Genomic DNA, 22,315 nt, shown 5'->3' on the forward strand with positions numbered 1-22,315 from the left:
GGTGGAAAACTTCCAGGTCCATCACTGACAAACTGAAATGGTCCACCCACACAGACAGTGTGGTGAAGAAGGCGCAATAGCGCCTCATCAACCTCAGGAGGCTGAAGAAATTTGGCTTGGCACCTAAAACCCTCACAAACTTTTACATATGTACAATTGAGAGCATCCTGTCAGGCTGTATCACCGTATGGTACGGCAACTGCCCCGCCCGCAACCGCAGGGCTCTTCAGAGGGTGGTGCGGTCTGCCCAACGCATCACCGGGGGCAAACTACCTGCCCTCCAGGACACCTACAGCACCCAATGTCACAGGAAGGCCAAAAAGTTAATCAAGGACAACAACCACCCGAGCCACTGCTTGTTCACCCTGCTATCATCCAGAAGGCGAGGTCAGTACAGGTGCATCAAAGCTGGGACCGAGAGACTGAAAAACAGCTTCTATCTCAAGGCCATTAGACTGTTAAATAGCCTTCACTAGCGCATTAGAGTCTGCTGCTTATATACATAGATTAGAGATCACTGGCCACTTTAATAACGTTTACATTTATTGCAATTCTCATCTCATATGTATATACTGTATTCTATACTATTCTACTGTATCTTAGTCTATGCCGCTCTGAAATTGCTCGGCTAAAACTCAACGGATCAATAGTCACCACTAGCAGTCATGGCATTTGTAACTTTGATCATGTCCTGAGCTGAACAGAGTCCTGGACTGCAATCGTCTACTTTTGTCTGAATTACAGTAAATTGTTCAATGTGCCCAATGAGGTCACTGACTGAAAATGAGATGGAAAGATGGCTTTACACTGTAAATCTTATAGGCTATGCCAAAGATAGCCTGGTTAAACCAGACTGAATGCTGTGCTCACCATCAATTCACTGGACTTCATGGCCTTATCCTATACAACTTCTCTCTTCTAGGACATGCCAAAGATATCCCGGTTAAACCAGACTGAACGCTGTGCTCACCATTGTTATCAGGCTGGAATTCTGCTAATAAATGGGTATGTGGAATCCCTCCCAAAAAATAACCGGTGCTATCAATGTCATGTTTGTTACGATGGGTGAATTTAGCACACAAACCCATGTGGTCGAACACTGTGCTTTGGATTAGGTCAAAACATCTGGGGCTCCATTTTACACATGGATGGAAGCCAGGCTACTCCAAAGACCCTTCCTGACCCTATAATATCTGTTGAATCTCTGAACATTCAAGATCCATTCAAACCAATAGACAAAAGCATAATCACATACTAAAATGACAATCACATGAAAAAAAAGGACTTAATCACATACTAAAATCTATTGTAACAGTACAAAAATGCAAACTAGTACAAAATGGCTTGGCGCAAATGGCGATGGAAAGGTACAATTAGGTTTGGGCGGTATCCAGACTTTCATACCGGTCCTGTACCATGGCGGGGTATACAGTATTACCGGCAGTGCACACAGGGGGTGCTATTTCTTTCCAAACGCACAAAACAATTTATTTAGGCAGCAGGGATCTTGATTCAGGAAGGAATTTACTGTCTCAAGAAGCTTACAATCTTGCAAGCTAGGCAATTAGCTAGCAAGTTAGAAAAACAAATGCATAACTGGAGCCCTGATCTCTAGATAATTTATTTGGCACATCTTACTTAGATAGTTAACTTATAGTTATAACTTATAGTTATTATATGTAGCACACACACCCCCACAGCCCCCGCAAATATAGAAATACTCCAGTATACGGTATACCACCAAGCCTAGGTACAATGTATTGGTTGTTAGGCTATATTGGTGGCAAGCTACTCTTCTGAAAGCGGGAGATATGGTGCTAATCACTGAGGAAGAAAACATTCTCAATCTCAATCCAGCAAAAACCAATATGGACAACAATGTGTATAGTCTTCAGCAGAAAATTTGTGGAAAATTGGAATAAACATATCATTTGGCCATGCTAGCACAGCTGAGTCTACAATAGCAGAGAAGAACAATGATCTTGGTATTATGTCCCCGTGACATTACACTTTTGTCATTGGGGGGAGAAGGAAGCCAGTGCCAGGGCTGGACTGTGCCCAGTAGCTCCATCACTGACGAGCCCCATAAACCAAGCTCTGGAAATCTACAGCATGTTTGAAGCCCATCCAACCAATGAAATGGTGGTGAAATCAGTCAAATAGTACCCGGCTTCATTGTAGCCCCCATGACGCCATCTGTCCTTGGTCGCATAGGTTGGACAGTTGGACTTAGCAACGGGGTGATGGATCTCAGACAATTCATTACTGTGGAATTCATTACTGTATTCATTAGCTGTTCTGTATAGTGGAGATGGATGAAACCATCTGTGACCAGAGTCCTAGCACATCACATCCAAGAAAAAAAATATCGATGAAGTCAAGAACTTTTAATGTTATAATGGGTAGGAATTCAAACATGTCTGCCTCTTTTATTGAATCAGAGGGTATACAGTGGGGAGAACAAGTATTTGATACACTGCCGATTTTGCAGGTTTTCCTACTTAAAAAGCATGTAGAGGTCTGTAATTTTTTTCATAGGTACACTTCAACTGTGAGAGACAGAATCTAAAACAAAAATCCAGAAAATCACATTGTATGATTTTTAAGTAATTAATTTGCATTTTATTGCATGACATAAGTATTTGATCACCTACCAACCAGTAAGAATTCCGGCTCTCACAGACCTGTTAGTTTTTCTTTAAGAAGCCCTCCTGTTCTCCACTCATTACCTGTATTAACTGCACCTGTTTGAACTCGTTACCTGTATAAAAGACACCTGTCCACACACTCAATCAAACAGACTCCAACCTCTCCACAATGGCCAAGACCAGAGAGCTGTGTAAGGACATCAGGGATAAAATTGTAGACCTGCACAAGGCTGGGATGGGCTACAGGACAATAGGCAAGCAGCTTGGTGAGAAGGCAACAACTGTTGGCGCAATTATTAGAAAATGGAAGAAGTTCAAGATGACGGTCAATCACCCTCGGTCTGGGGCTCCATGCAAGATCTCACCTCGTGGGGCATCAATGATCATGAGGAAGGTGAGGGATCAGCCCAGAACTACACGGCAGGACCTGGTCAATGACCTGAAGAGAGCTGGGACCACAGTCTCAAAGAAAACCATTAGTAACACACTACGCCATCATGGATTAAAATCCTGCAGCGCACGCAAGGTCCCCCTGCTCAAGCCAGTGCATGTCCAGGCCCGTCTGAAGTTTGCCAATGACCATCTGGATGATCCAGAGGAGGAATGGGAGAAGGTCATGTGGTCTGATGAGACAAAAATATAGCTTTTTGGTCTAAACTCCACTCGCCGTGTTTGGAGGAAGAATAAGGATGAGTACAACCCCAAGAACACCATCCCAACCGTGAAGCATGGAGGTGGAAACATCATTCTTTGGGGATGCTTTTCTGCTAAGGGGACAGGACAACTGCACCGTATTGAGGGGAGGATGGATGGGGCCATGTATCGCGAGATCTTAGCCAACAACCCCCTTCCCTCAGTAAGAGCATTGAAGATGGGTCGTGGCTGGGTCTTCCAGCATGACAACGACCCGAAACACACAGCCAGGGCACCTAAGGAGTGGCTCCGTAAGAAGCATCTCAAGGTCCTGGAGTGGCCTAGCCAGTCTCCAGACCTGAACCCAATAGAAAATCTTTGGAGGGAGCTGAAAGTCTGTATTGCCCAGCGACAGCCCCGAAACCTGAAAGATCTGGAGAAGGTCTGTATGGAGGAGTGGGCCAAAATCCCTGCTGCAGTGTGTGTAAACCTGGTCAAGACCTACAGGAAACGTATGATCTCTGTAATTGCAAACAAAGGTTTCTGTACCAAATATTAAGTTCTGCTTTTCTGATGTATCAAATACTTATGTCATGCAATAAAATGCAAATTAATTACTTAAAAATCATACAGTGTGATTTTCTGGATTTTTGTTTTAGATTCCGTCTCTCACAGTTGAAGTGTACCTATGATAAAAATTACAGACCTCTACATGCTTTGTAAGTAGGAAAACCTGCAAAATTGGCAGTGTATCAAATACTTGTTCTCCCCACTGTATCTATTATAAAGCCACTGCAAATTAATTTAATGACTATTTCACAGGCAAAGTGGACAAGTTGAGAAATGCCATGAGTACAACTGATGCTCCCTGCCATATACATTTATAAAAGATTGTATCAAGAATGAGAGGCATTGCCAGTTTTAATTTCCCCAAGTAGAAAGAGAAGAGGTTGAAAGGATGCTGCGGCCTCTTTCTGATAAGTTACCAGGTACAGCTAATCTTGACGGAAATTGCTTAGAGTTACAGCCAACCACCTGGCTGTCTGACCCTGCTGGGACACCTGTCACCATCTAATCCTGCTAAGACATGATGAGCATAGTGTTGTGTACTGACTGCACCATGGCAGTGTAGCCTGTAGAGCTGTTTATACCGTGTCAGTGTGAAAAGTAAGGAATTAACTAGGGAATATCAGAATATCGGTCTTCAGTCGTTTGGCCGCTGGTTTCATCTTTTGATTTGGGTCTAGTGTGATTGAGGCAGAAATAATAGCTAAAGTTAGTGAGGTAGCTAGCTAACGTTAGCCAATTTTTGGCTAGCTCTAATGGTACATCAACTGGCGAAAACCAGCCAAGTTAATTAACTTCTGTTGAAAAGGGATAAAAAGTCTACAAAACATTTCCATACACACAACAGCTGTTAGATACTGCTACCTGACAGATAGCTAGGGCTGAACTGGCTGTGGTAGCTACTAGCTACCTAGCTAGTTCATTCACTTCAGACAGAACTGAGAATAATACAGTCGTTGTCAAAAAATTTGAGAATGACACAAATATTAATTTTCACAAAGTCTGCTGCCTCAGTTTTTATGATGGCAATTTGCATATACTCCAGAATGTTATGAAGAGTGATCGGATGAATTGCAAAGTCCCTCTTTGCCATGAAAATGGACTTAATCCCCCAAAAACTTTATTTTAAGAATGTGAAATGTCAGAATAATAGTAGAGAAAATGATTTATTTCAGCTTTTATTTATTTCATCACATTCCCAGTGGGTCAGAGGTTTGCATACACTCAATTAGTATTTGGTAGCATTGCCTTTAAATTGTTTAACTAGGGTCAAACGTTTTGGGTAGCCTTCCACAAGCCTCCCACAATAAGTTGGGTGAATTTTGGCCCATTCCTCCTGACAGACCTGGTGTAACTGAGTCAGGTTTGTAGGCCTCCTTGCTCGCACACGCTTTTTCAGTTCTGCCCACACATTTTCTATAGGATTGAGGTCAGGGCTTTGTGATGGCCACTCCAATACCTTGACTTTGTTGTCCTTAAGCCATTTTACCACAACTTTGGAAGTCTGCTTGGGGTCATTGTCTATTTGGAAGACCCATTTGCGACCAAGCTTTAACTTCCTGACTGATGTCTTGAGATGTTGCTTCAATATATGCACATAATTTTCCTTCCTCACGATAACATCCATTTTGTGAAGTGCACCAGTCCCTCCTGCAGCAAAGCACCCCCACAGCATGATGCTGCCACCCCCGTGCTACACAGCAGGGATGGTGTTCTTCATCTTGCAAGCTATCCCTTTTTCCTCCAAACATAACGATGGTCATTATGGCCAAACAGTTTTATTTTTGTTTCATCAGACCAGAGGAAATTTCTCCAAAAAGTACGATCTTTGTCCCCATGTGCAGTTGCAAACCGTAGTCTGGCTTTTTCATGGCGGTTTTGGAGCAGTGGCTTCTTCCTTGCTGAGCGGCCTTTCATGTTATGTCGATATAGGACTCGTTTTACTGTGGATATAGATACTTTTGTACCTGTTTCCTCCAGCATCTTCACAAGGTCCTTTACTGTTGTTCTGGGATTGATTTGCACTTTTCGCACCAAAATACGTGAATCTCTAGGAGACAGAACGAGTCTCCTTCCTGAGCAGTATGACGGCTGCATGGTCTCATGGTGTTTATACTTGCGTACTATTGTTTGTACAGATGAACGTGGTACCTTCAGGCATTTGGAAATTGCTCCCAAGGATGAACCAGACTTGTGGAGGTCTAAAAAAATGTTTCTGAGGTCTTGGCTGATTGCTTTTGATTTTTCCATGATGTCAAGCAAAGAGGCACTGAGTTTGAAGGTAGGCCTTGAAATACATCCACAGGTACACCTCCAATTAACTCAAATTATTTCAATTAGCCTATCAGAAGCTTCTAAAGCCATGACATCATTTTCTGGAATTTTCCAAGCTGTTTAAAGGCATAGTCAACTTTAGTGTATGTAAACTTCTGACCCACTGGAATTGTGATACAGTGAATTATAAGTGAAATAATCTGTCTGTAAACAATTGTTGGAAAAATTACTTGTGTCATGCACAAAGTAGATGTCCTAACCGGCTTGCCAAAACTATAGTTTGTGGAGAAATTTGTGGAGTGGTTGAAAAACAAGTTTTAATGACTCCAACCTATGTGTATGTAAACTTCCGACTTCAACTTTATATGACCGTTCTGAATTATAACAATGCACGGCTTCCGGCCACGTCGATGCGCGCACATAATTTTCGTGACGTTGTCAGCCAACCCGTCTATAGAAACCCCTGTTTTCAATACCTTTCAATATCTCACCTCGCAAGGATAATGGCAATGAGCCTTTTTCTAAAATGTTTCATGAGTTGTAAAACACATCGGGAGGGATCTTAGACCATTCCTCCATACAGAATCCTTCCATATCCTTGATATCCTTCGTCTGCGCTTATGGACTGCCCACTTCAATTCAAACCACAGGTTTTCAATGGGTTTGCGGACAAGTTTTAGCATCCTGGCAGAGGCAGAGGTACCCTGTACCAGGATATTTTAGCCCAAAACCTGGCTGCTTCTGCCAGGAGGCTGAAACTTGGCCACAAGTGGATAACCCCAAGCACACATCAAAATCCACAAAGAAATTGTTCATTGGTCACAAAATCAACATTCTCCAGACTTGAAACCCATTGAAAGCCTGTGGTTCTCCAACTCATTAAAAACATGAGGAGTGGCTGTAGTTCCGGATTTTCTGGAACCCGACTTGCTGGCCTACCTCTTTTTAACCTGCTGTTCAGTGCTCAGTCACTCCGTGACTGTGCAGCCGCTTGTACACAAAACTGTTCGAACAAACGTAGTTATTTGTCTATTGTAACAGTAGGCTTTTGCAAACATAAGCACAACACAAACAGGTTGCTAGCAATTTCATGTTCGTTTTTCAGGAGTGGAGTTACATGCAGTTATTTAGGCAAGCTATACTGAACAAAAATATAAAACGCAACATATAAAGTGTTGGTCCCATGTTTCATGAGCTGAAATGAAATATCTCCGAAATTTCCATACGGGCAAAAAGCTTATTCCTATAAAATGTTGTGCACAAATCTGTTGACATCCTTGTTAGTGAGCATTTCTCCTTTGCCAAGATAATCCATCCACCCGACAAGTGTGGCATATCAAGAAGCTGATTAAACAGCATGATCATTACACAGGTGCCCCTTGTGCTGTGGACAATAAAAGGCCACTAAAATGTACAGTTTTGTCACACAACACATTGCCACAGATGTCTCAAGTTTTGAGGGAGCGTGCAATTGGCATGCTGACTGCAGGAATGTCCACCAGTGCGGTTGCCAGAGAATTGAATGTTAATTTCTCTACCATAAGCCGCCTCCAACGTCGTTGGAGAAATGTGTGGAGTGGTTGAAAAACGAGATGTCTCAAGTTTTGAGGGAGCGTGCAATTGGCATGCTGACTGCAGGAATGTCCACCAGTGCGGTTGCCAGAGAATTGAATGTTAATTTCTCTACCATAAGTCGCATCCAACGTCGTAACAAGAAATGTGTGGAGTGTTTGAAAAACGAGTTTTAATGACTCCAACCTAAGTGTATGTAAACTTCCGACTTCAACTGTACGTAGCCTACACAGCATATCAAACAAGCAACCCACTGGGCAAAAACTTGTTGAATTAACGTAGTTTCCGTGTCATTTCAACAAAAAAATTATATGTGATGAGGTTGGTCCCATGTCGCTCAGTTGGTAGAGCATGGCGTTTGCAATGTCAGGGCGGTGGGTTTGATTCCCATGGGGGACCAGTATGGGGGAAAAAGTATAAAAATGTATACACTCACTACTGTAAGTCGCTCTGGATAAGAGTGTCTGCTAAATGACTAAAATGTCAAATGTAAATGTTCATTTGCAAAAAGTCATCAACGGAAGGGAATTTTGTCTTTTTTTCACCCAACTTTGAACCTAAATCCAATGACATGGTGAAATGTTTTGTTGATTTCACGTTGAATTCACGTTAGTTGACAACTCAACCAAATGTAAATTAGAACTAGACGTGGAACTTCCCAGTGACACAGACAGGCAGTCAATAGCGATGTAATGTAATTTTTTCAGCATCATTGCAAACATTGGCTAAACAGGAAGCAGACTTCTGGCTATACAACAGCATAACTATAAAGATTACATCATCACACAAAATAATAATTGTTTTTGCCCAAATGCAATGTGCTACGGCAATATTCGTTACAACAGACAGAGAAGGTTGTAGCCTTCATATATATTTTTGGAATGTTCGTTCAAATCTCAACTGTTCAGAAATATGAGGTAGAGAGAGAGAGGCTACATCATCATATCGATCAAATTGGTTGAGGGTTCAGAAGCGGGTGAGTAAAGTCTTGTTAAACAAGACTGCTAAATAGCTTATCAAATGGCTATCCGGACTACCTGCATTGATACTTTTTTGCACTAACTCTCTTGCATTGACTCTATGCACACACACTGGACTCTACCCACACACTCACACATACTTACACTGACATCCCAACACACACACATACACACTACATATGCCCACACACACATAGCACGCGCAAACATACATACTGACTGCACATACACACATTCACACTCACCACATACGCTGCTGCTACTGTCTATTATCTATCCTGTTGCCTAGTCACTTTACCCCTACCTACCTATATGTACATACAGTGAGGGAAAAAAGTATTTGATCCCCTGCTGATTTTGTACGTTTGCCCACTGACAAAGACATGATCAGTCTATAATTTTAATGGTAGGTTTATTTGAACAGTGAGAGACAGAATAACAACAAAAAAATCCAGAAAAATGCATGTAAAAAATTTTATGAATTGATTTGCATTTTAATTAGGGAAATAAGTATTTGACCCCTCTGCAAAACATGACTTAGTACTTGGTGGCAAAACCCTTGTTGGCAATCACAGAGGTCAGACGTTTCTTGTAGTTGGCCACCAGGTTTGCACACATCCTCTTTGCAGATCTTCTCCAAGTCATTAAGTTTTTGAGGCTGACGTTTGGCAACTCGAACCTTCAGCTCCCTCCACAGATTTTCTATGGGATTAAGGTTTCAGGTCTGGAGACTGGCTAGGCCACTCCAGGACCTTAATGTGCTTCTTCTTGAGCCACTCCTTTGTTGCCTTGGCCGTGTGTTTTGGGTTATTGTCATGCTGGAATACCCATCCACGACCCATTTTCAATGCCCTGGCTGAGGGAAGGAGGTTCTCACCCAAGATTTGACGGTACATGGCCCCGTCCATCATCCCTTTGATGCGGTGAAGTTGTCCTGTCCCCTTAGCAGAAAAACACCCCCAAAGCATAATGTTTCCACCTCTATGTTTGACGGTGGGGATGGTGTTCTTGGGGTCATAGGCAGCATTCCTCCTCCTCCAAACACGGCGAGTTAAGTTGTTGCCAAAGAGCTCCATTTTGGTCTCATCTGACCACAACACTTTCACCCAGTTCTCCTCTGAATCATTCAGATGTTCATTGACAAACTTCAGATGGGCCTGTATATGTGCTTTCTTGAGCAGGGGGACCTTGCGGGCGCTGCAGGATTTCAGTCCTTCACGGCGTAGTGTGTTACCAATTGTTTTCTTGGTGACTATGGTCCCAGCTGCCTTGAGATCATTGACAAGATCCTCCCGTGTAGTTCTGGGCTGATTCCTCACTGTTCTCATGATCATTGCAACTCCACGAGGTGAGATCTTGCATGGAGCCCCAGGCCGAGGGAGATTGACAGTTATTTTGTGTTTCTTCCATTTGCGAATAATCGCACCAACTGTTGTCAACCTCTCACCAAGCTGCTTGGCGATGGTCTTGTAGCCCATTCCAGCCTTGTGTAGGTCTACAATCGTGTCCCTGACATCCTTGGAGAGCTCTTTGGTCTTGGCCATGGTGGAGAGTTTGGAATCTGATTGATTGATTGCTTCTGTGGACAGGTGTCTTTTATACAGGTAACAAACTGAGATTAGGAGCACTCCCTTTAAGAGTGTGCTCCTAATCTCAGCTCGTTACCTGTATAAAAGACACCTGGGAGCCAGAAATCTTTCTGATTGAGAGGGGGTCAAATACTTATTTCCCTCATTAAAATGCAAATCAATTTATAACATTTTTGACATGGGTTTTTCTGGATTTTTTTGTTGTTATTCTGTCTCTCACTGTTCAAATAAACCTACCATTACAATTATATACTGATCATTTCTTTGTCAGTGGGCAAACGTACAAAATCAGCAGGGGATCAAATACTTTTTTCCCTCACTGTAGCTACCTCAATTACCTTGAACCCATGCATATTGACTTGTACTGGTACTCCCTGTATATACAGTAGCAATGCTACTTTTACTCATTATTGCTATTTGTAATTCACTGTGTATTTATTCCTCATGTCACTATTTCTAGTTTGTATTTAATTGTTTTTCTATATTTTAACTCTGCATTGTTGGAAAATGACCTGTAAGTAAGCATTTCACTGTTAGTCTACACCTGTTGTTCACAATGCATGTGACAAATACAAATTTGATTTGAAAGAGAGAAACGTGAATGTGTGTGTAAAATAACACATGCGCAGAATGTGATTCGGATCATTAGATTTGAGAAAGACGTTTCCAGAGGGGCGGGACGGAAGTGAAAACTTTGAAAAGGGCTCTGTGCCATTATCCTCGCAAGGTAAGCTATTGATAGGTGTTGAAAAATACTGAGCATACATTGTAGCTCAGTACTTGAATTCTTTATTTTATACAGTTATTTTTGGTCATCTTTATCAAGGGTGTCAATAATTTAGGACGCCACTGTATATGCTTGCTGGTGACCTTCGACTAAACGTGTCGATGGATGGGTTGCCTGTGGAACAAGTTAAAAAGACCAAACTACTTGGCATCACTTTGAACGCAACTCTATCCTGGTCTGAACATATAGATAACATTGCAATTAAAATGGGTAAGGGCATTGCTATAACAAGAAAATGTTCTGAGTATGTAACATCCAGCACTCTGAATCAGTTGATCCAAGCTTTGGTTCTATCACACCTAGAGTACTGTCCAGTCATATGGTCATCTGCAGCAACAACAAAAATACCTTAAAAAGCTCCAACTCGCTCAAAACAGGGATGCCAGATTAGCTCTTCATTGCTCTATCGGTATGAATGTCAACAGAATGCACCACCATCTCTCATGGCTTCCCGTTGAACACAAATGAGTATCCATATTTTTCTAGAAACCACTGTATTTGTCAGACCAATTTGTGTATATTAGCAATGAACATAACCACCAAAACAGACAGGCTAGTTTAGGACATCTGATACCTCCCAGAACAAAGACACATCTCCTCAAATCTACAGTAATATACAGAGCCATCACTGAATGGAATTACTACACTGTTGGAGCTAGAAACACAAGTATTTCACTGCACCTGCGATAACATCTGCAAATCTGTGTATGCAACAAAACGTTGATGTGATTTGTTTTACCAAATCACATTTCTCAGGCAAAAAATAAATCCTCCTTCAAGAAAACATTAAAAGGACATCTAATGTGATCGACCATATGACGGGACAGATACTAATCCCACTGAATGTTAAATGCATTACCTGTCAGGTATTTTAATTGTCTGTAATGTCTACTTGTTAAATGTTTGTAATGTAAATGTAATTGTTTGTAATCAAATCAAATGCTATTTGTCACGTGCCGAATACAACAGGTGTAGACCTTACTGTGAAATGCTTACTTACGAGCCCTTAACCAACAATGCAGTTAAAGAAAAAGAGTTAAGGAAATATTTACTAAATAAACTAAAGTAAAAACATTTAATAAAAAGTAACACAATAAGTTACAAACAATGCGAAAAAACACACAAAATAGCTCAGTTGGTTAGGAGCCTGTAAAACGGCAGCCATCCCCTCCGGCGCCACTGGTGTCTGTCTTTTAAGTTCTGTATTGGACCCCAGCAAGATTAGCTGATGTTATGGCATCAGCGAATGGGTATCCTAATAAAAATGTGCATTAAAATCCCACAATAAAACATTGCATCCCCCAGTAATCCATCCCCCAACTCCACCATCCACTGTGTCAAATCCATGTATGCCTTTCCCATTCACTCACTGAAATATGTCGAGTAATAAAAGATTACTATCACACGGATTCATTAAGACTCTCCCCCCCACGTCTTTTCCAGTTCTCTCTTGCTTTTAGTGTAAATGTTTGATTCCCTGAGGGGCTTGCACTGCAGTACAGCACATCTGATGATTTCCCCAATGGGGAGCTCCTCTTCACTAGGTGTGATTGCACTCATTTGCACATATAAAGACCTCGACAGAACAGCGCTCCGCCGCCGCTGCCTACAGAATCCTCGAGTCTGAGAGTGCTTGACTGAGCCCCGCTGCTCCGGCAAAGGAAAGGTGGGTACAGAAAGGCAGTTAAGTGGAAGTCAAAAAAGTGGAGGCTTTACAGGAGCCGTAGAAATAGAAATGCTAGACCACGGCAACTTGATTGGTACAGTCGTGGGTACACTCAATATGGCCGCCGTTCCACCCATCACGGAACGTTGACTTAAATTAGTGCATATTCTAGTCATTCTAATTCTATGCTCAGACCACAGCAATTTGACTGGTACACTCGTGGGTACACTCAATATGGCCACCGTTCCACCCATCACAGAACGTTGACTTGAATGGTAATGTCCGTTCTAGTCTTTCTAATTTGATGGCACAGACAACGCAGTACATAAGTAAACTGGGTCTGGGGATAGTGCAGTGATGAGCTCACCTGAGGTCGAGGGTGGCCTGAGACCAGACAGGCTAGCTCCAGGGTCTCTCCCTCCCGGATGGTGTAGACGCGCTCGGTGTAGCGCTCCTCCTCAATGTTGCATGCATGGCCAGAGTGGATTATTCGGACTGTAGGAGATGCTGTGGAGGAAGAAAAGATCAAAGAACTTAACTTCAGGCGCATGTTCAATAGGGGTGTAACGGTACCGGGTTCAGTTCGCTCTGTGAACCCAAATGAACACACACAACAACAAAAAAATATATATATATACAAAATAAAAACTGTAGGCCTATAGGCTATGTCTATGCTGTGTTGTATGCCTATTGAGTAAATCTGAGCTGAAAAAATAACTAGTTCAGGGCTCTCCAACTCTGTTCCTTGAGAGCTACCCTCTTGTAGGTTTTCACTCCAACCCCAGTTGTAACTAACCTGATTCAGCTTATCAACCAGCTAATTATTAGAATTAGGTGTGCTAGATTAGCGTTGGAGCGAAAACCTACAGGATGGTAGCTCTCCAGGAACAGGGTTGGAGAGCCCTGAACTAGAGCCTATGTGCACGTTGTAATCAAAATTCTAATCTTAATTGCCGCATTTAAAACTGTCCTTTTGTGAGGCACAGCCGGGAACTAGTTCTGTACGATGGCGAGTGGTGGGGTCGATAAACCAGGAGGATTCTCCATCATCGTTTAAATCTCCAGTTTGGGAACATTTTGACTTCCCAGTAGATTACAATGGCGATGGAGAGTATGTTGCCACTGCTCAACTAGTATAGCCTCCACTGTAAACGCTAAGGCATTTTTACCTCAAATACTTTGAGGAAGTTGAAGGTAATATCACATATAAATTATAATTTGTTTAATCAGAGGTTAGTCAAGTAACTTTACATTAAATTGATGGTGTTTTTTAAGTAAGTGATGGAAACACGGAGGAAACACCGTTCAACTGATGACTGCAGTCAGCCTGCAGGCACCCGGCCCGCCACAAGGAATCACTAGAAGGTGATGAGCCAAGTAAAGCCCCCCGGCCAAACCCTCCCCTAACCCAGACAACTCTGGGCCAATTGTGCGCCCCCCTATGGGACTCCCGGTCACGGCCGGTTGTAACACAGCCTGGAATCGAACCCGGGTCTGTAGTGATGCCTCAAGCACTGCGATGCAGTGCCTTAGACCGCTGCGCCACTTGGGAGCCCAGATTTTATGTTTTTAATCACAAATAAACAAGTGCAACTAACGTTTAAAAATCTTATCTACAGTACATGATTCCAATAATTCCTGTGTACATCATAGACCATCATCAACAGCAAAACACCCCATTATCACAATACATGTCATCATCATAGCACAACAGAGTCCAGTAAGCATTTGCTTATTGCACTTGGGACAAATAATTAAAAAAATATATTCTTAGTAGCTCTTGGCATCCTAAACCGCCTCCCAGTGGGGACTATCTCAAACTCTGGGAATAGTGGATGAGAGGGGTCATTAGCAAGTCAGTGCTTTCCTCTGACTGCTCACTGAGCTAGCAACCTTTGAGGTTTACCAACTATCTTGCTGCCCATATTTACTACCCTGGACAGTTTTGTCCTGTTCTTGGAACTCAGGTTGCCGTACCATGTGGTTATATTGAAGCAAAGAACACTTTCAATCAGGCTTTTGTAGACCATTTCAAGAATGTGATGGCTGACACCAAAGTTGTTTAGCTTCCTGAGCAGGTAAAAACGCTGCTTGGCCCTCTTAAAAATGTAGTCAGTGTTCACATACAAATTCTGAGAGTTATCTAAAAACGAGACTAAAAACAAGTATTTAACACTATCTTCTAAATCAACAAATTGCTGCAAATTATCATCTCCTTTGTTTTAGCAACATTAATATTTCCAGGGCACTTTCCTTGCACCAGTTCTGGAGAGACATGACATGATATTTGGCTCTGATGACTGATCAATATGGCTAGTCAAGTTAGCCTCTTGCCAACTGTCTGTACATATGGAAAGTCAACCTATTGGCTGAACTGTATCAATAGCCTAGCTAGTTGGCAAGGTTAGCTGTGAAGGTATGACGCTTCCTGATACATGTGCTGCATTTGGCCTGTGTTTCCTGTTGGAGTGAAAAGCTACACTATATATACAAAAGTATGTGGACTCCCCTTCAAATTAGTGGATTTGGCTATTTCAGCCACACCCGTTGCTAACAGGTGTGTAAAATTGAGCCCACAGCCATGCAATCTCCATAGACAAACATTGGCAGTAGAATGGCCGTACTGACTTTCAACGTGGCACCGTCATAGGACGCCACCTTTCCAACAGGTCAGTTCGTAACATTTATGCCCTGCTAGAGCTGCCTCGGTGAACTGTAAGTGCTGTTATTGTGAAGTGGAAACGTCTAGGAGCAACAATAGCTCAGCCGCGAAGTGGTAGGCCACACAAGCTCAAACAATGGGACCACTGAGTGCTGAAGTGCGTAGTGCATAAAAATCGTCTGTCCTCGGTTGCAACACTCAATACTGAGTTCCAAACTGCTTCTGGAAGCAACATCAGCACAATAACTGTTAGTCGGGAGCTTCAAGAAATGGGTTTCCATGGCCGAGCAGCCGCACACAAGCATAAGATCACCATGGGCAATGCCAAGCGTCGGCTGGAGTGGTGTAAAGATCGCCGCCATTAGACTGGAGCAATGGAAACGCGTTCTCTCGAGTGATGAATCACGCTTTACCATCTGGCAGTCCAACGAACAAATCTGGATTTAGCGGATGCCAGGAGAATGCTACCTGCCCCAATGCATAGTGCCAACTGTACAGTTTGGTGGAGGAGGAATAATGGTCTGGGGCTGTTTTTTATGGTTTGGGCTAGGCCCCTTAGTTCCAGTGAAGGGAAATCTTAATGCTACAGCATACAATGACATTCTAGATGATTCTGTGCTTCCAACTTTGTGGCAACAGTTTGGGGAAGGCCCTTTCTTGTTTCAGCATGAGAATGCCCCCATGCACAAGGCAAGGTCCATACAGAAATTGTTTGTTGAGATCGGTGTGGAAGAACTTCACTGGTCTGCACAGAGTCCTGGCCTCAACCCCATCTAACACCTTTGGGAGGAATCGGAACACCGACTGCGAGCCAGACCTAATCGCCCAACATCAGTGCCCAACCTCACTAATGCTCTTGTGGCTGAATGGAAGCAAGTCCCCGCAGCAATGTTCCAACATCTAGTGGAAAGCCTTCCCAGAAGAGACGAGGCTGTTATAGCAGTAAAGGGGGGACCAACTCCATATTAATGGTCATGATTTTGAAATGAGATGTTCGACGAGCAGGTGTTCACATACTTTTGGTCATGTAGTGTATGTTTCTCCCCTGCAGGGTTGTGTAAGTCTATACATCTAGTGGTGCTGCTGCGGTATAATGCTGTGCTGTTGATTGGAGGGCATTGAGGGAGGCCATGCAGGTCCTCCTGGGAGTAAAGGTGCTCTTCTGCTCTTCTGGGTATATACTGAGTAACTGCACTGCTCTGGTGAATGTTGGTTGAGGCACATGAGATGGGTGGTATCATCATGGTGATTGCATGGGAGAGACAGCAGAAACAGGGACACACTAGACAGTTTTTAACAGCAGGGCTTGCAGGTCCAGCTAAAATTAACGTTAAATGGGGTCAATGGCACTATTGTTTTAACGAGACCACACACCAGCTGACAAATCATCTCTGGAGGCAACAAGATGAGAAGGCAGCCACATTCATTTAATTTTAGGGGAAATGCAATTGCTTGAATAATGAGGAAGATGATCAGCCCCTGATCAGCCCTGTGTAGTGGAAAGGGGGCTAATAAACCTATTCAGTCAGCCTCCTCTCACCCAAATCTCCTCTCCTACCCTCCCCCCTTCTGTCCTCCCCTCTGCTCCTCTCAGTCAGTGTGTCTCAGCTGGCTGTGCTACAGATGCGAAGCCATGGCAGGGCCAGGCCGGGCAGAGGCCCTGCCAGATTGAACACTGGCCCACTCAATCAGGATGGCTTAAGATATATTTTTTCAATAAAAAAATGAAATCAATTAATTTGATTTGCTGTTTGTATTCTCTCCTGACTAATCAGAAATCCAACTGGTTATATCGCAATCATATGGTACTACAGGACATAGCACTACGTGGATATAGGGAATGAAGAGGACCTTAATAAAAATCCAAATATGATTTTGTTTAAATAAAAAATGTCTAGAGCAGCTGCCCAAAAATGCTAGACTCATCATCCTGGACCGACAGCTGACTGAGCTGCATACCCGGTTCCAGGAGAATAAATATGGACTAATGAGAGCAGCAACAGCCTGTCTGCCAGAGTCTATGACTTTTGCACTGAAATAATCACTGGAGGCCCAATGTGATCACTATCATATCTCTGAGGATGTAGAATTAACAGTGTTTATTCCGCAATTGCATCAGAAAGTGGGGGGAGGTCTTGAATTCCCATCCCTTATTGAAGTTTTGGACAGCTGCAGCCCTGACATTTTTCCTAACATCAATAGACTACTACGGGCCATGATCATCTTTCCTATGACTTCATGTACTGTTGAGAGACTCTGCTCCTCTACAGGCCGCATCAAAACATTGATCAGATCTTGCATGCTGACTGCAAGTTTCAACAATTTAGCCCTGTTGTCCTTTGAAAAGGAACTCAGTGACTCTTTGGACTATGATTAAATACTTTCCATCGTCAACATTAAGCCTAGGCGTCTACGCCTTGTGCTGTAAAACATGAAACACACAAGAAAGGTAAGCCTGAATACTGTTTATTTATGATTTAGCCTAATGTTTTCATGCCTGCTTTAGTAGGCCAGGCCTATATGTGTTTGATTCAAAGTGAGCTACTGTATTCATACCCACCGTGATATTAGGTTATGATGATGATTTCATGTTTTCTTGCCTGCCTTGTAGGCCAGGTTTATATGTTTGCTGATTCAAGTGAGCTACTGTATTCCTACCCACTGTGGTATTATTTATAATGATTTCATGCCTCAATGCCTATAGAGTAGCATTTGCTTATTCAAAGTGAGCTATTCATTGCATACCTGCCGTACAGTTCAAGATATACGCCTAGTGTTTGTATTGTATTGTGTGTGGCTGTTTTCATATGGCAAAAAGTGTGCACTTTTGGGCTTAATGAAAATACTTTCCGGGCTTTCTATTCTTCCTTGCTTCTTTGTGCAATAAGATGTTTGCGCATATTCCACCCCAGTGCCGAGCTGGTGTCTGGCCAATGCGCTGACCATGGTCCTGAATCCACCTGTTGTGCCTGTACTGTAGATCACTCCTTTGAGTGTGAGTGGTCGGTCTGATCTGATAATATGTTGATTATTTCATGAAGTTGGACTGTAAGGACTGAACACTTCATCCATTATCCGTATTTTGTGACAGTATAATTTTTCCAATTTTATCACTGCACTTTGCTGCTGTAGAATCTTTCTCTTTCTCTCTCTCACTCTGAATATGTAGGTGATACACATGTTGTGTATTTCAATCAGCCTGTTTTGTCAGCGGTGTTGTTGTAAGGGCTTTCGTAGTTGCGCACTTGCGCTGCCTACTTGACAATAATAATAATTTTTGGTCACATTTATCCTGTGTTATTTGTTAAATGATGCAATGTGATTGCACACATTTTCACTTAAATATGATGGCCAGTGGTGTAGTGGAGGTTATACGCAGGTATACGCCATATACCCACTTTTTTTTTTCAGTGGGCATTGTGTATACTCACTTCTTAATCCCTACTGATGCATATCAATGTGGTGTAGTGGAGGTACAATATATGACATATCAATGTATGTAGTACAATAGCGAAATCATGCACAAAGTAGCTTACACAAAGACAAATCACGTGAAATATTTGGCAATATGGGTTTGAAAAATGTGAGTGTGAAACCATAGCATACTGTTGGCCTATATTATTCAGCATCACGTGGGCAGGTAATGCGGCTTGGCCGGCGCTGGCTGAGCCTGCGAAAGTAGGGTCAAATATTTCAGCACCGGACAGCTCCGCACTCCACTCTGTTCTCTGACTTCGAATATTCTCATTCACAACTAAAATTGTGCATTTATTCCCATGTCTCATGAGTTCTACAGTTTAGCCCCTTTATTTTGCTTCTCGATATATAAGAGCTTTAGGGACAGGCTATGGATGAAATTGCCTAGGCCCACAGAAATCATGTGGCAAAGACTACAGTCAAGAAAATTATACAAGAATAGTAATATTAGGGTATAAATATGTGAAAACCATGGTGTATGGAATTGAATGTAGCCTAGGCCTTTTTTTGTAACCCATAAATCTCCTCTAGCAAAACGCACAATACAGAGATGAATCAGCAGTGACTAGAATCCAAGCCTTCAGCTGCTGTGAAGTGTAGGAACTCCTCGAGTATCCCGTTCTCATAAAACGCACCACCACAGAAATCTGTTCCATTTCTTACCTCCGAGATTATCTGGTCCCTTAGCCTAACATATCAGCCATAAGGGCTAGGCCTATTATTTAATTCTGGATATCACGGTGGATGTATTTCACATTGCCATGATTTTAGGTCATTCAGAGTAGCCTAAATCTGTTTCTCATATAATTTTTCACACAGGGCGCCTTTCATTCACCAGGCAGGCCATTAAGGGATATACCCACTTCTCCATGCACCACGACTACACCACTGATGTCTGGGAATTTTGTATGTATTTTTGCTGGAAAATGTTGACCCAGTCAATTTCTGCCTACGCCTCTGCTGTGCTGTCAGTGTCACTCCTGTCCTGTTTCTCCGGTGATATTTCTTGGCATCTGACCTGGATGGTACCCTTCGAGTACACTCAATCATTAATGTGTATGGTTTATTTGATCTAAACTAAGTAACGGAGGAACTGGCCATGATGCGACCCCTCTGTCCGTTTCATGTAGGCCTTTAAATTGTATACAAAGTGTCCCCAGATAAGTTACCTTAGTTAACTTTTTGAGTGCTGCAAGCAATGGCATGAAAAAACAATAACTACAAGAGTGATAAATACATGTAAAAATAAATGTGTATGTACCATTGAGCTATAAAACAACCCTTTAATGTATGTATGTAGGCCTACCCTTTAATTTGAGAGAAGGCGGGCATTTAGGCCAATGACGGTTGTTGTTTGATCCTACCGCTCCTTTCTCCTTTGTGCTGCATCTGTGCTACTACGACACACCTACTCATTCAAGGGTTTTTCTTAATTTTTACATTGTAGAATAATAGTGAAGACATCAAAACTGTGACATAACACATATGGAATCATGTAGTAACCAAAAAAGTGTTTTAAAAAATATTTTATATTTCAGATTCTTCAAATAGACACCCTTAGCATTGATGACAGCTTTGCACACTCTTGGCATTCTCTCAACCAGCTTCATGAGGTAGTCATCTGGAATGCATTTCAATTAACAGGTGTGCCTTAAAAGTTAATTTGTGGAATTTCTTTCCTTCTTAATGCATTTGAGCCAATCAGTTGTGTTGTGACAATGTAGGGGGGCATACAGAAGATAGCCCAATTTGGTAAAAGACCAAGTCCATATTATGGCAAGAACAGCTCAAATAAGCAAAGAGAAACAACAGTCCATCATTACTTTAAGACATGGTCAGTCAATACAGAACATTTCAAGAACTTTTAAAGTTTCTTCAAGTGCAGTCGCAAAAACCATCAAGTGCTACAATGAAACTGGCTCTCATGAGGACCGACACAGGAATGGAAGACCCAGAGTTACCTCTGCTGCAGAGGATAAGTTCATTAGAGTTACCAGCCTCAGAAATTGCTGTCCAAATAAATGCTTCACAGAGTTCAAGTCACAGACACATCTCAACATCAACTGTTCAGAAGGGACTGTGTGAATCAGGCCTCCATGGTCAAATTGCTGCAAAGAAACCACTACTAAAAGGACACCAATAAGAAGAACAGACCTGCTTTGGCCAAGAAACATGAGCAATGGACATTAGACCGGTGGAAATTTGTCCCTTGGTCTGGAGTCCAAATTGGAGATTTTTGGTTCAAACCGCTGTGTCTTTGTGAGACGCGGTGTGGGTGAATGGATGATCTCCGCATGTGTAGTTCCCACTGTAAAGCATGGAGGAGGAGGTGTTATGGTGTGGGGGTGCTTTGCTGGTGACACTGTCTGTGATTTATTTAGAATTCAAGGCACACTTAACCAGCATGGCTACCACAGCATTCTGCAGCGATACGCCATCCCATCATTTTATTTTCAACAGGACAATGACCCAAGACACCTCCAGGCTGTGTAAGGGCTATTTTACCAAGAAGGAGAGTGATGGAGTGCTGCATCAGATGACCTGGCCTCCACAATCCCCCGACCTCAACCAAATTGAGATGGTTTGGGATGAGTCGGACGGCAGAGTGAAGGAAAAGCAGCCAACAAGTGCTCAGCATATGTGGGAACTCCTTCAAGACTGTTGGAAAAGCATTCCAGGTGATGCTGGTTGAGAGAATGCCAAGAGTGTGCAAAGCTGTCATCAAGGCAAAGGGTGGCTATTTGAAGAATCTCAAATAGAAAATAGATATTGATTTGTTTAACACTTTTTTGGTTACTACATGATTCCATATGTTTTCATAGTTTTGATGTCTTCACTATCTTTCTACAATGTAAAAAATAGTAAAAATTAAGAAAAGCCCTTGAATGAGTAGGTGTGTCCAAACTTTTGACTGGTACTGTATATCTGTTGCTTTTATATTGTTTTGGTAAACAGTTCATTTGTATGTGGGACCAATACATTGGATATGCCTAGGCTAAACGTTCAGGCACTTTGGAGAGGTTGAAAAAACACTTGGATATCCCCTGTTTGTCCCCCGACACCACCACAATGTTTGAGAGAGGTTGGTGTTGTAGAAATGTAGTTTTTATAGTGAACAATAACTTTTAGGCACATCCAGTGTGCAAAAACAGTGCAATTACCACATTCGGACACTTTGGAGAGGTTGAATGGACACTTGAATGTACCCTGGATACCCCATAACACCACCAAAATGTTTGAGTGAGGTGATTTGGTAGAAATTGTGTTTTTACACTGAACAAATAGCATTTAGGGATTGCAAATATGTAATAGCACTGGAATTATCTAATGTACAGACATATGCCACTTTGGAGAGGTTTAGGGACACTTGGAAACGTCCCGTGACCACACCTGACACCACTTACTAAAACATCTGCCCATTTCTAGTTGTTAGGTCTATCAATCCCATTTTTTTTCCTGA

General features: G+C 42.4%; 1 protein-coding gene across 1 annotated transcript in view; it reads right to left on the minus strand.

Annotated features, from left to right (window-relative positions):
- Nucleotides 1-22,315, minus strand: part of LOC121545152 (MAM domain-containing glycosylphosphatidylinositol anchor protein 2) — a 219,678-nt gene that overhangs the window by 135,304 nt on the left and 62,059 nt on the right. Inside the window, exon 2 of the mRNA XM_045209210.1 lies at nucleotides 13,084-13,223. Within this exon, the coding sequence (XP_045065145.1) occupies nucleotides 13,084-13,223 (140 nt within the window). The remainder of the gene's footprint in view (nucleotides 1-13,083; nucleotides 13,224-22,315) is intronic.

This window comes from Coregonus clupeaformis, chromosome 29, assembly GCF_020615455.1.
Source record: "Coregonus clupeaformis isolate EN_2021a chromosome 29, ASM2061545v1, whole genome shotgun sequence".
NCBI lineage: Eukaryota > Metazoa > Chordata > Actinopteri > Salmoniformes > Salmonidae > Coregonus > Coregonus clupeaformis.